Source organism: Ictidomys tridecemlineatus, chromosome X, assembly GCF_052094955.1.
Source record: "Ictidomys tridecemlineatus isolate mIctTri1 chromosome X, mIctTri1.hap1, whole genome shotgun sequence".
Lineage (NCBI taxonomy): Eukaryota > Metazoa > Chordata > Mammalia > Rodentia > Sciuridae > Ictidomys > Ictidomys tridecemlineatus.
Genome location: NC_135493.1, coordinates 101,498,353 through 101,513,501, shown reverse-complemented (window position 1 = coordinate 101,513,501; position 15,149 = coordinate 101,498,353). Strand labels below are relative to the sequence as shown.

Below are 15,149 nucleotides of genomic sequence, written 5' to 3'. Positions count from 1 at the left end.
AACAATGACAATAATGATAATGAATGAGAAAATCAAATCAAAGATATTGCCATTCATTTAGAAAATAATATGTAAATAAAACATCCCTACCTTAATGTCCAATGGTCTTGTTTGAGTTGTTTGGTTATAAATTTCCAACTGATTCCTAATAGGAGACAGCCACAGAAGCAGATGATCCAACTGTTGTTCAAGCTGCCCAAGATCTTTTATATGAGCCTCAAGTTCTCCTTGTTTTTCAGGTAAAGCTCTAGAAACCTAAAAAGAAAAAAAAAATGTTTAGAAAGGTAATTGGTCCTCATGTTATAAACAAAAGTGGCAAAAAATGTTTTCAAACATAATTCAGCCTGAAATGTTATAAAAATACAAGAGGGAATTTTATCATCATGATATTGAGTAATTTCATTTATTATATTAACTTATAGTTGTTATGATAGGATTTAATTAGAGTATTAGAAATCATTCATTAATACTACACAATTCTATAAATGCCTTTCTGTAAATTCAAATAACATAACTACACAAATGCATACCTAACTCCAAAAGATGAAAATAAAGAAGTACATTCTTCACATATCAACTCACTTACAAAACATAATAGTGATCTGTGTATTATATGCCAAGCACAATTCCTTTGCAGTTTTAAAAATGAATAAGCCAGGCCAGGCATGGTGGTGCATGCCTGTAATCCCAGTGGCTTGGAAGGCTAAGGCAGGAGGATCACGAATTCAAAGTGAGCCTCAGCAGTGGTGAGGTGGTAAAAAACTCATTGAGATCCTGTCTATAAATAAAACACAAAATAGACCTGTAATATAGCTCAGTGGTCGACTGCCCCTGAGTTCAATTCCTGGCACCCCCACCAAAAAATGAATAAGCCAAGTTATTCATCATTAGTACTAGATTTATAACATAGGTTTCTTAAATCTCAAATGAGTGATTTGATTTTAAGAACATGAAAAATTTGAAAGCAAACCAAACCAAAATTTTTGTTTGTATAGTAATCATTTCTGCAATTATATTTGTTAATAATTTTCTTTTCACTTAAGAAAAAGTAAAAGGATTAAGGAAATCCTTTGTGTACAAGGAAAATTGGTAAGGTAAGAATTTTTGTGAACCACAGTATAATCAAGTAAACTAGAAGCAGATGCTTGGGATAAAAAGTAAAAAATAATATTTGGATTAAGAAGAATTTAACAGAATGATTATAGGCTACTTTTATTGAGGGTTGTGTCTATTACAAGCATTATGCTTGAATGTTTCACATTTATTGCTTTCTTTAATCTAACCAGTGACATGCTGATAAAGGTACTATTTAGTCATAGATAATGACCGGGGTTGAGAAGTGTTAATTAGTTTAGGAGCAGTATGCTATAGCTTTAAATATTGTGGGGACTAGGATTAGGCTGCTTGGATTTAAATTCTTATTCTAGCTCTTGCCTAATATTTTAGCCAAATATTCTCTAATTCTCAATGCCTGTTTTGTACATTAGGAACAATAATAGTATCTGCTTAGTATTAATCTTAGGACTGAATAAAGTAATCTATGAAAATTGCTTATTCCAATACTTTGCCTAATAGTGAAACACAACAAAGTCATTAAGTGTTAGCAATTGTTGCCCAAACTCAAGTGCAAATAAAGAACCAGGATTAGCAAGAGTAAAGTGCTTATTTTGGGAATATCAAGAGTTAAAACCATTATCCAAGAATAAAGAATGCAAACTGGTAATGGCAATTCTTTATGGTATTAATAACATTCTAATAACAGAAAAATACAATGTTGTAATATATATGTTGATATAAATCTATTATATAATATTATGATATGAATAGCAGAGAACATTTTAAAATAAACTGGATAAGTATAATAATATATTGGTATCTAATTTACTAGATTAATATGCTAATATACTACACAATCCCACATACATTGGAAAAATCATTTATTTAAAAAAAATTCAGTAGTGAACATTATACTCTCTAATAGGATCCCTGAAATGTGGGGTAAAAAAAAAAAGATTTAGGGACAAAATAACCAAGCAATTAATTTATAGGTGCAGGAATTTTACACAAAATGTTATTATATATAAATACCATGTACACTGAAATCTAACATGAATATATTTACATATTTTGTGTAAAAGGCATATAGGTACATGAACAAGGGTTAGGTTAGGCTGAAGCAGGCCAGTCTGGGACTGACCTTAGGCTCCCACAGCATTGTTCCCTTGGAAATACTGACGTTAGGATAAATGGAAAATGTTTGTCACTCCTTTATTGTAAGGAACTATATCTGGACTTAGGGAACAATGAATTGGGACACAGGTCTTGAATCTATTTGACTAAAATGGTGTAGAAGATTGATGGGAAATAGAAGTGATGATTCCTATTGAAGGTGCCCTGCATACACTTGACTCTCATCCCTGGCAGCCTCTCTGTGTGTGAGGGGGCAAACAAAGTAAACTTCTCAGGGAGCATAGAATGTTTGTCCACAAATAATGAATCACAATGATGTGTCTGATTTGCATGACTTGTGTCCTGCTATAAAGCCAAATAGATTAGTAATAGATAAATAGACCTAGTTATATTTCATGAGTTCAAACCTGTAACTACATCTATGGTGCTAAATTGTGTGTATATGTATGTGTGTTAAAGAGAGAGAGGTTATATGACAATTGTAATGCTATGTCTGCAATATGTAATCTAATAATGCCCCCAACTTATTTTTCTGGCATTTGAAAGCGGGTAACTAAACCATTTTATTTTTATGGGATCATTTTCTACTCACAAGTAGATGTAAAAAGCATTTTACAGTTTCAACTAACATCATCTAAGAGCCTCTAGATTTGGAAAGTACTAGAGATAATAGCCATCATATTTTCCTAAAATCTCTAAAACTGAGCTATGAACTTCATTTTTATCTGATTATAAAATCGTTCATATTTCACTTAGGCTTTATATGTAAGTTCAGATATTTGTATGATATTTAACTAACATTGTTGGTTTCTTTCTCATCCTTTCAGCCTTTTCTCTGTGGTTATAGAGGTAGAATGATTGCTGACATAAAACAGGACAATGAATAAAATTTAATATCGGAATAATGAAATATCAGAATATTGGAATAATGAAATGTTAGCATATAATGAGACTGTTTTTAGTTTAATTATGATGTAGTATTAGGTATATCCCCATAGATCTTATGCTTTCAAGCATCACAACATTTACTTCACATTGTTTAATTTGTTATTTACATGGAGCTCCCTTGCTGAGCTTTTATTTCTGGATAAGCTACATTCCCACACATGATGAACCTACAATAAATACATTGAATTTAAGGAAATTTCCAAATTCAGGATTATTTTTTTCAATGTAAGAAACAGTAAATATATTGATTTGTCAAAATATTAAATATAACTATAAAATATAGTTGATAGTTTTAATTAACAGACAAAATATTAGTAAAGTAGACTACATAAAAATCAGAAGCTTCTGTATGACCAAGAAAGCCATAGATAAAGTTAAAGGACAAATAACAAACTACAAAAAACAATAGTGCGTTATATCTCAAATAAGGCACTAGTTTTCCTAAAACATAAAAGAGCTTCTGCAGCTTAAAACGATAAAGGTCAGCAACCAAAAAGAAAATTGGACAAAAGATAAGGACAGTTCATGAAAAAATATAAATGGATTTAAAAGAAGCTTAGCATTGGTCATAATCAGATAAATGAAAATTAAAGCTCCATCTATTGCAATGGCAAACATCCATCTCTGAAAACATGTTATGCTGCCAAGGCTGTGGGAAAATACTCATTCTTCTACATGAATTGTGGGATGTGTATATTGGGGCACCCATTGGGGACAACAGTTTGGAAATGTGTATCAAATGAATGAAAAACATTACCATTGACCTGGGACACTGACTTCTAGGAATTTTTTTTGTACATATATTTCAGGAAGTCCAATCAATGTTTGGTGAGGAAGAACAGATGGCGACTATGGTAGAAGATTTTTTGCTATACTTAAAAAAACTGAACAACATACAAGTATCACTTTTGCAAAGAAATAAGTTAATATAATCAGGAAAGTATTAGTTTTTCTTCTTATGACAAAATATGGGTGATATATCATACTTTTATATTTTAATAATGAATTGTTATTCATAGAATATAACATTTTATAAAGTTATCAATCAAAAATATACTGGTTATTTGCCTATGACAAGATCACTTAGTTAATGGTGGCAGTGGGTGAATAAAGACCTTCTAACACATATTTTTCATATTTTCTCCCCTCTTTGAAACCAGTCTTTACATATTGATGAGTTGTTTTATACTGACCATGAACAAAACTAAAAGATGTGAGTTGTTTTTGATATGGAATAAGTAATTTTTGTGTCAGTTGCTATGTATTTTAGAATAATTTAAACTTATGTTTACTACTTTTCATCCTCAACAAAATATAGACATAAACACTTGATCCGTTAAATGCACATTTTTTCCTAATAATCTTTTCAAGTATAGAACCATGCTCTTCATACAACATCTTCCCTATGGTGAAAGAAAACAATTAAACACACTCAGTTCCCTTATGTGTTAATTTAGTATCTAACCAAATCTTGACCTAATTTCACACAAGATTAGCTTCCTTGTTCTTTCATTTCTGAATGTTAACTTCAAACGTATAGACATGTTAATGTTAAGATAAAGAAAAGTGTCCATTTTAGAAATAAACAGGAATTAAATATTATACTTTGTATCTTATACAAAAATATTGTAGGAAGGTTAAAGTGTTAACTATAAAAGGGTAACAACAGAACTAGAATAAAATATTGGGGTGAAGAAGCCCTTTAGAAATGCATATGAGGGCTGGGGATGAATCTCAGCACCACACAAAAAGAAAATTAAGATATTGTGTCCACCTAAAACTAACTAAATAAATAGACATTTTAAGAAAGAAAGGCATATGAAAAAATGAGTGAACATGACATTTGTATTGCTCATCTAGAAATAAAAAGCCAATTAAAAAATTAAAACTCATGACAACTGGTAATATCTGTAACATCTATCAGATAAAAGACAATAGTCTACTATATAAAAAGATCTTTAAAAGAATGAAAAAGTTGGAGGAAATTACTGGAGAACTTGGACTTAAAGATCCAATATTGTAAAGATATCAGTTCTCTTCAAATAAACTAAAATTCAGTGCAATCCCAATAAAAATTGTAGCAGATAGTTTTTATCAGAAATTAACATGCCAATTCTAACATTTATACAAAAGTGTAAAGGACCAAGAATGTCCAAGAAAATCTTAAAGAATAACAAAGTTTAAGAGTGTTTTTAACCAGATATCAATGTTTATTACAATTGTGTATGTTGTATTTATGTGAGAACAAAAATCCTATAGTCATTTAGTTTATAATGATGTCACTTTTGTTAAGTGATGAGAGGATGATCTTTTCAATAAATTGTAGTAGATTAATTAGATATTCATTTGAAAAATATTAATCTTGACTTTTACTTTATAACATATTTGCACAAAAATCACTTATAGACCATTTCTTTTATTGATTGATTGATTGATTGATTGTACTAGGGACTGAACCCAGGGGTACTTAACCTTTGAGCCACATCTCCAGAAATTTTTATATTTTATTTAGAGACAGGGTCTCACTAAGTTGCTTAGGGCCTTGCTAAGTTTCTGAGACTGGCTTTAAACTTGTGATGCTCCTTTCTCAGCTTCCCAACCTGCCAGGATTACAGGTGTGCACCACTGCACCTGGCCACAGAATGTTTTGGACCTTAATATGAAAGGAAAGACAATATTTTCTTATCATAATATTTTCAGGGTCATTATTTCTTAAATAAGTTATACAAAGCATTAGCCATAAAGAATAAGATAAGTAAATTGAATTTCATTCATAATGAAACATTATTAAGAGCAAAAAGCAAGGCATTAAGTTGGAAGAAGATATTCACAATGCATATATTTGACAAAGACTTTGTATCTAAATAATTCGTCTAACAGTAAGAAAAAAAATGCTTTCTTTTCTTACAGTTAGATGAATTTTTAAATTTGTCTACTTTTTAAATGGGCCAAAGGTTTGCAATAAGATTTCACATAAGAGGATATAAAAATGGCACTAATCATCAGGGGACTGTAAATTAAAACACAATGTGATACCCAATTAACATCCACTAGGAATAGTAAAAGAATAGTAAGAATAAAAAGAATAGTAAAAGAAAACAACTAAAAAAATACATACTCTTGATATAGAACAACCGGAATTCTCACACACTACTGGTGAAGGAGAATTGCATAATCACACAGGAAAACTGTTTTGTGGTAATTCCGGAACCAAACACACATTTATAATGCAGTCATTCAACTCCCAAGTATATTCAAAATGCAGCAAAGGAAACAAATACTGTGGCATATTCATACAATAGAATACTGTACAGAGAAAAAGTAAACAGACTATGGTACATGCTACAGCATAGAATAATCTCACAAAATAATGTTGAACTCTGAAAGTTCAGCAAAAGGGCATATACTAGATAAGCTTATTGACATTAATTTCAAAGACAGACAAATCTAGATGTTAGAAGTTGGAAGAGGAATTACCTTTGGGACAGGGTGGTAGCTAGATAGGAGTTTATAACTGAAAAGGGGCACTTAGAGGGGTTTCTGAGGTCATGTTCTAATTCCTTTAATTTTTAAATTTTTGCTGATATATAAATCATAAAATAATACATATTAAAGGGGATTATATTCTAATTCTTTTTTAAAAATATTTTTTAATTTGTTGATGGACCTTTATTTAATTTATATGTGGGGCTGAGAATCAAACCCAGTGCCTCACACATGCTAGGCAAACACTCTGTCACTGAGCCACAACCTCAAACACCATATTCTAATTCTTGATCTGAGTGATAGTAGCATGGCTATGCAAAATTTACAAAATCAACTTTTACTCTTAAAATTTGAATACTTTTCTGTCCATCTTTTACACTTAACTTTAAAAGATTGCATGAAAGTATTTTAGGAATTTAAATTTAAATTCCCTTCACCTTTAAAATTCCACTTCTGTGAATTTTCCTAAAGGAATATGAAAGATAGAGACATATGATCAGAATGTTCAATTCTATCACTTATATTAGTGAAGAACTGATATAAAAGTCCCATAAGTATAATAATTATATTCACATAATGGAATAATTGTATTCATTCAAATACATATCATGAGAAATATTCTATTACATCAAAAATATTCATGACATATTTATTATTTTAAAATAAGTTATATACCATAAATTACACCTTCCATTTTCTACACAGCTTTTACATATCAACATGTACACATAGCAAATAACCTGACTAGACATTCCTTAAAGGACATACAAATGACCAACAGATATATACATATAAAAGAGAAAACAATTGACAGAGTGAAGATACAACCTAAAAATGGGAGAAAATAATCTGCAAACTATACATGTTGGCTGAGAAACAGAATATACAAGGAACTCAAAAAACTGAATAGCAAAAATACAAATAACCTAATAAAAATGGGCAAGATAGTTAGACATTTCTCTAACAAAAGTTTATAATTAGCTAACAGATACATGAAAATATACTCAACATTACTAAATCAAATGAAAACCACAATGAGATATAATCTCATGCCTGTCAGAATGGCTATTACCTGCACACACACCCCAAAAAGAAAAAAAGTGTTAGTGAGGGTGTGGAGAAAAGAAAATTCTACTATACTGTTGTTGAGACTGTAAAATAGTATGATCATTATGGAAAATAGTAGGGAAGTTCCTAAATTTTTTAAAAAGAACCACTATATGATTCAGCAATCCTATTACTGGTATATATCCAAAGGAAATTAAATCAGTAAGTTGAAGAGACATATGTACTCCCATATTTATTCCAGCACAATCCGCAATAGTTAGGAAATGGAAATAACCTAAGTATCTATGAACTGAATTGATAAAGAAAATGTGGTATATGTGCACAATGGAATACTATTCATCTATAAAAAAAGAGTGAAATCCTGGTCATTTGTGACAACATGGATGAAAGTAGAGAATATTATGTTAAAAGAAATAAGCCAGTCACCCAAAGACAAATACCTCATGATCTCACTTATATGCGAAATAAGTGTATATAAGAGAAGTTGATCTTCTAAGAGTAAAATAATAATTACCAGAGGCTAGACAAAGTGGAGAATATAGGGAGAGGTTGATCAATGAGAACTAAGTTATAGTTAGGAGTAAGAAATTCTGGTATGCTATTGCATAGTAATGTTAGTATAGAAAACAATGATATACTGTACCTCTCAAAAAGCCAGAAGAAAGAACTTTGTATGTTTATACCATAAATTGATAATTATTTCAGAAGTATGTTTAACCTAATCTAAACATTACACAAAATATGTGTGAATCAAACATTATACAGTGCCCAACTAATACATACTATTTTTATGTTTCAATAAAATTAATTTTGATTTGATAAAGCATAAGTCTTTTAAAAGTTCTTATGTTCTCACATATGTCATTTATAACTTGGTTGTGATTTTAGCTTATTTGTGAACATCAAAATTCACTAGAACAGTCAGACTAGGCATTGCCTGGAAGCTGGACTAGAGAGATCTCTTATTTGAGGAACACAAATATATAAAAGTGTATTATATGGGTCAGTCTATAGGAATATGTGCTAAATTCTAGCATTGTCCATGTAATTAAATAAATGAATATTTACCTACTAACTATTTTTGTTTCAACTATATACTGTCTACAAATTGATTGCTTCTTTAGTTGAAGTTTATCATTGCATGGCTAAGTATAAACCTCCAATGACAACAGCCTTTACTTTGATAAAAGCTGAGTAATAGTGCACTCTGAATGCCATTAAACAAATACCCTCTTGCCACCAATCAAAAGTGAAAACTTCTAAATTTAGTAATATTAATTAAATAATTAACATAGACCATTATCATCTTTTAAGCAAAATGCTTGTTGTATGAAATATTTGGAGACCTCATTTTGTCTCAAATATTTTACAACTTCAATAAATTAAAACAAGTGGAGAACAGGCTTAGGAAAGATGTATTCTCAAGTACAATGTTCTGGTTTTTGTTGTTGTTTGCTTTTTTACAGCTATTCTCATGGTAAAATCTCCCTAACTGGAAGGTCATTTATTTTCTTTCCCTCCAAAAATTTAATAAAATATAATGAATATAAAACTGAAAAAAATATAATATAGTTCTATGTCACCAGACATTTAAAAATTATAAATTCATGTATCATTTTACAGTAAATAATTGCAAGTAAATTTTAGAACTGTCACACTCCAATGGCATATCTATTAGGATTTTACTTTACAAGTAAGTGGATTTAATTTTTAAAGTATGAATTTACTTACAATCTTTATATATATATATATATATATATATTATATTGCTTCCAATTTTAAGTGAATATAATAGTGAATATTATACTAATATCAATAGTGAAGTCTGCAGTTTCCAATTGCAATGTATATTAGTTTTATTGTAAAATAACTCCATTGCCACACCTTGATTTTGTTATTATTCCTAAAGATTTCAAATGCATAATACACAATGAGGTAAGTGAATAGTGGTAGGAAAATTTCAAAGTCAATAAAATTTGATGTACAATAAATAGGTTTGTAGTCCTTGGAGTATACTGCCCTTATTACCATACTAAACCCATATTGGCTTTTCAGTAAACCTTGGTGTTCATGAGCAGTATTCTTGTTCATTAATTTCTTAGTTTGAAGTATAAACAACTACCTTTTATGGTTTTAAAATCTTTAAGAATATACAGTACATGGAAAAAAATTTGTTTTGTTTTTACTCTTTACCTTGATTCAAATCTACCGTAAAGTTGGCTAACAAGCCCTGTAATGGTCCCAGAGGCATTCTACAAATGAAATTAATTGGTGAAATTTATTTGTCCAAATTTCAATAGCTCTCATTTTTCCTCTAACATGGGATTTATAGGGATTTACACTTACCTAACTACCCACCTACCCACATGCCATTAAACAAATATCCTCTTTTTACTACATAATGTGATTTTGATCACTTACTGTTTAAACCTTGAGAACAATAAAACAAAGAAGTTAAATGCAATTTTATATGGCGTGTACACATTCCACAGAATATCTTCTTACAAATTAACACCATATTTTTCTTTCTCCTTCCTTCCCAGCCAAATTCACTCTAAAACAAGAGATACTTTATTCTTACACATTCCCATCAGAAATCTTACATCTTATTTGCCTGAAGGGACCTTAGCAAAAGTCTGGCTGATACAGATAACACATTCTTAAGAAACACTGTTTTAAATTTTGTTTGTTCTATTTGTTTCATTTGATCAAAATTTAAAGAAAACAAAGCCATGATCCGTGTAATGTTATCTCCAAAGTAGAAATCATAAAAAGTTATAATACCTTGATATATATTAGCTTAGTCTTTGAGGTATCTGCTAAAATTAGCTTTTTTAAAAAATAGGTTTTAAAAAATAATCTCCTTATTTTTACTTTTATATAAATCATTATACTGCAGGGCAAACAAAAAGGGAAAATATACTACATGATCACATATGCTTAGTTTTAGAATATCAACTTAAAATATTTTAAAATCTATTAGAGGGATTGGAAAATTCCAACACACCAATAAGGTGACATTTTAGAAAAAAAGAAGAAATAAATCAGAACAAAAGAGTTTACAAAGAACAGAGTATACTCACTATGCCCATTCCTGAAATAATTAAGATCAAGGAAAATGGTAGAGACTATAACTGTCTCTTATTATCAGTAAGCATGATATTAATAATAATAATGGCCATGGTACCATTTTGAATACAGTGATGACTATGGTTTTTAATGCTAAAAAAATTTTTAAGTCTAAATCCAATTTAAAAATTAAATACAATTTTAAAATAAGTTCCTTAGTTGTACTCACAATTCTAATGTTTAAAAGCCAAACTATGTTGGACAGCACAGATGGAGAACAAGTCATCGTTGCAAAAAGTCATCTTAGGGCAGGTGCAGTGATACATGCCTGTAATTCCAGAAATTCAGGAGGCTAAGGCAAGAGGATCTCAAGTTTGAGGCCAGCCCCAACAATTTAACAAGGTCCTAAGCAACTTAGTGAGACACTGTCTCAAAAATATATGTAAAAATAACTAGGGATGTAGATCAGTGGTGTAGCACCCTTTGGTTCAATCCCCAGTAACAACAACAGCAACAACAGCAAAGTCAGTGCTAAAACCAATACTACTTGCTTCACTAATGATGCAACCAAAAGTCTTGTTAATTGTCTTGATTTTTAAAAGGTATTTTAGATAATAAATTCATGACTGTTCAATTACATATACCAATTTTGTTAAATGTGGATTGAGGCTTTTACTGTCAATATATTCTGGCTACAAAACTTGTTTTCCAAAACTCATTCCCTAAAAAAAAGAAAATTATCATGTTGAAAAGGAGTCCTATTTCTTTGCCTTCATCAAAATGGAATAATTTTATTGTGATGTTTAAAAATATCAAGATTAAAAAGCATTTTGGGGGTTGGGGTTGTAGCTCAGCAGTAGAGTGCTTGCCTAGCATGTGCAGGGTGCTGGGTTCAATCCTCAGCAACACATAAAAATAAAGGTATTGTGTCCAACTACATCTAAAACAAAATAAAAAAAAATATTAAATGTCACAATTCACATAACTCACATTTATATTTTCTCTGTGTACTATTCCATATTATTACAAATTGATGTGTTATTGTTATTAATACTGTGAAGTATTATGCATGTTGCATTATCCTATAAATGAAACATGCCTAACAAAGAAGAAAATCAATGTCCTTTGGAGTTTTAATGTTATTGACAAGTAAAATAACAACATGATTTAGAACAACTACTCCTGGAGATGGTGATGCTTAGGAAGAGTGTTTATTGGTTTTGAACACAACCAGAGTAGGTAGCATTGGTATGTTAGGCTGATATTTTAACAGGTGTGCAGACGATATAAGAAAAGGGAATAAAACCTGTATGGGGGGGTCTCTTTCAGTCATCTAGAAGAGCACAGGGAAAAAGAGAACCTATAAGGAAATAATGAAGAAAATAAATATTTGATTTCTCTGGGAAAAATGAAAGGTCACGTCATAGGTCAGGGGCCAAAACAATTTTGTTTCCTGCCTGAATTGTTGCATTTAGCCCATTTCAACAAGAGTCTTGGGCAAAGGGAAGCAAACTCTTGACTCAAGGGTTAAATACAGCTCTCACCTGTTTTTATACAGTTTTAGAAGAACAATTTTTATGTTTTAAATAATTTAAAAATCAAGACAGGTGACACATGAATATTGTGTAAAATTCAAATTTATGCCCATAAATAAAGTATTATTGGGACATGGCCATGCCCATTTGCTTGCATAGTGTTTATGTTTTAAGGCTGCTTTAGCAATATTAAGAGCAGCATTGAGTAGTTGTGGCAGCGACTTTATGGCCAGCAAAGCCTAAAATATATGGTCTCTGGACCTTTGTAGGGTAAAACTGATCTTTGTTCTACATTACCAAGGAGTGGCTCCACCTCTAGTCCATCTAAGGTTTTCCCCTGCCTGTCTCCCAGAGCTGTTTTAATAATAAATGAGGGTGGTACCAGGGTTTCAATGAGAAAATTTAAATGAGTTTGCTGAGGAAACTTGGAAAATGGATGAAACAATATCCTTAAAAGGAAACTTTTGAAAATCCACAGTCTTTCTGGTCTGCCATTTCATCACAGTCTACCCAGTCCCAGGGCTACAGGTGCTCAAGTCTCTTATATAAAATGATACAGTATTTGCATGTGAACTACATGTGTCCTTCTGTGTCCTTTAAATCATCCCTGCATTACTTATAATACCTAATATAATGTAAATGCTATGTAAAGAGTTGTTGTACTATATTGTTTAAGGAATAAAAACAAGAAAAAAGTTTATACATGTTCAGTTACAGATGCATGTTTTTAGAAAAATTTTAAAAAGCAGTTGGTTCAATCCAGGAATACAGAACTCATGGATAATACGGGTCAAATGAATGTGCCAATGTCTGGTTTGGCTAGGCCATCCACCTGGCATCAGGTAGCTGAAGCTTGCAGATGCAGTCAGCTGACATTTGGAACTTGAATATTGCTAATGATAAATGCTTAGTAAGAATAAATTGTCTATGTTATTATTCACTTTCATATTGTTTTGTTTTCCACAAAGTTGTGTAGCTTAGAAAAAAAAGAGCAAAAGAAAATCAAAGCCATATGCAGTGGTGCACACCTGTAATTCCAATGGCTCAGGAGACTGAGGCAGGAGAATCCCAAGTTCAAAGCCAGGCTCAGCAACTTAGTGAGATCCTAAGCAAATTAGCAAGACCCTGTCTCTAAATAAAATATTAAAAAGCACTGAGGATGGGGATGTTGCTCAGTGGTTGAGGACCCCTGGGTTCAACCCCTAGTACCAAAAAAAAAAAAAGAAAGAAAATCAAACAAAAATTATAAAATGGAAATGATACTCCAACATAAAAGTCATAAAGATAAATTAAAAAAAATCTTTTGATATATCCTTTAAGTTATTGCTGGTATCAATAAGCACAGAACTTTGCTGTTCAGTCTGCTTAATACTAGCCAAAAGTCACTATTAAACACTTGAAGTATGGCTATTTAAAATAGAAATAGGCTGTAAGTATAAAATACATACTGCATTTGAAAGGTTTAGAAGAAAAGAACCATAAAATATCTTGATATTTTTTTATTGATTACAATGTTGGCATAATTCAATTTTAGATACAATTGGTTAAATAAAATATATCATTACAGTTAATTTAAACTGTTTGCTTTTTAGCATTTTAAAGTAGCCATTAGAATTAAAATCCCATGTGTGGGTCTATTATTTTTCTTTTAGACTGCACTAATATAGAATAATGCTATGCAATTTGGAACAGCAGAAAACTATTAAATGAAAGATAATCCATATATATATATATATATATATATATTCATGTGATTTTTATTATATCTTCTGATTTCATGATTTTAACAAAAAGTAAAAGGTAAATAGTTTTTAAATTGATATAAAATATTTTAAACACACTAAAATAAATGCTAAAGAAATATTTTAAGCAAGCATTATGAAAGAGAACAATATATTAGCTTATCTTGGACAAACCATCTCCAATATGTTTCCTACACTCGGAAGAAGCCTTATGTGTGTTGATTCAATATTCTTAATCTCTGGCCTCCATGTTTAACTGAATTGTCATGCTAAGGACTCTGAGACCTGTCCTCCAAACACATTGTACAGGAAATTAGAACACTAGTTTCATTTGAAGATCCTTGCTTGTCCAATATTTTGGCTCCCAGGCTGCATACCATGCAACACTATTATTCATTAACTTCTAATCTAAAGCAGCAGGTACTGAAAAAAAGGAATAAATACACATGGATAATGATACTTTACCATAAGAGAAAAGGAAAAGAAAAATGGTGATCCATTCCAATGTTGCAGGTGAGGAACTCTGGTGGTGGTTTCACCTGGATTGTAATCAAGGGGAAAATAGAGAGTAGAATATGACTAGGTAAGGAAAATGAGAGTTGGGGTATTACATGAATATTGCACTGAAGGAGAAGAACTCAAATTATCATTATTTACTGATGATATGATTCTATACCTAGAAGACCCCAAAAAATTGCATCAGAAATCTCCTAGAACTAATAAATGAATTCAGTCAAGTAGCAGGATATAAAATCAACACGCATAAATCAAAGGCATTTCTGTACATCAGTGACAAATCCTCAGAAAGAGAAATTAAGAAAACCACCCCATTTATAATAGCCTCAAAAAAAAATACTTGGGAATCAACCTAACAAAAGAGGTGAAAGACCTTTACAATGAAAACTCCAGAATGCTAAAGAAAGACATTAAAGAAGACCTTAGAAGATGGAAAGATCTACCTTGTTCTTGAACAGGTAGAATTAATATTGTCAAAATGACCATTTTACCAAGAGCACTATACAGATTAAATGAAATTCTGATCAAAATCCCAATGACATTCCTCATAGAAATAGAAAAAAGTAATCGTGAAATTCATCTGGAAAAACAAGAG

The 15,149-nt window shown here is 30.8% G+C and overlaps 1 protein-coding gene across 17 annotated transcripts in view; it reads right to left on the bottom strand.

The window, feature by feature from the left end:
• Positions 1–15,149, bottom strand: part of Dmd (dystrophin) — a 2,094,227-nt gene that overhangs the window by 728,622 nt on the left and 1,350,456 nt on the right. For all 17 annotated transcript variants that reach the window (XM_078034984.1, XM_078034996.1, XM_078034982.1 and 14 more), the window contains one exon: positions 91–255. In XM_078034984.1, the coding sequence (XP_077891110.1) occupies positions 91–255 (165 nt within the window). The remainder of the gene's footprint in view (positions 1–90; positions 256–15,149) is intronic.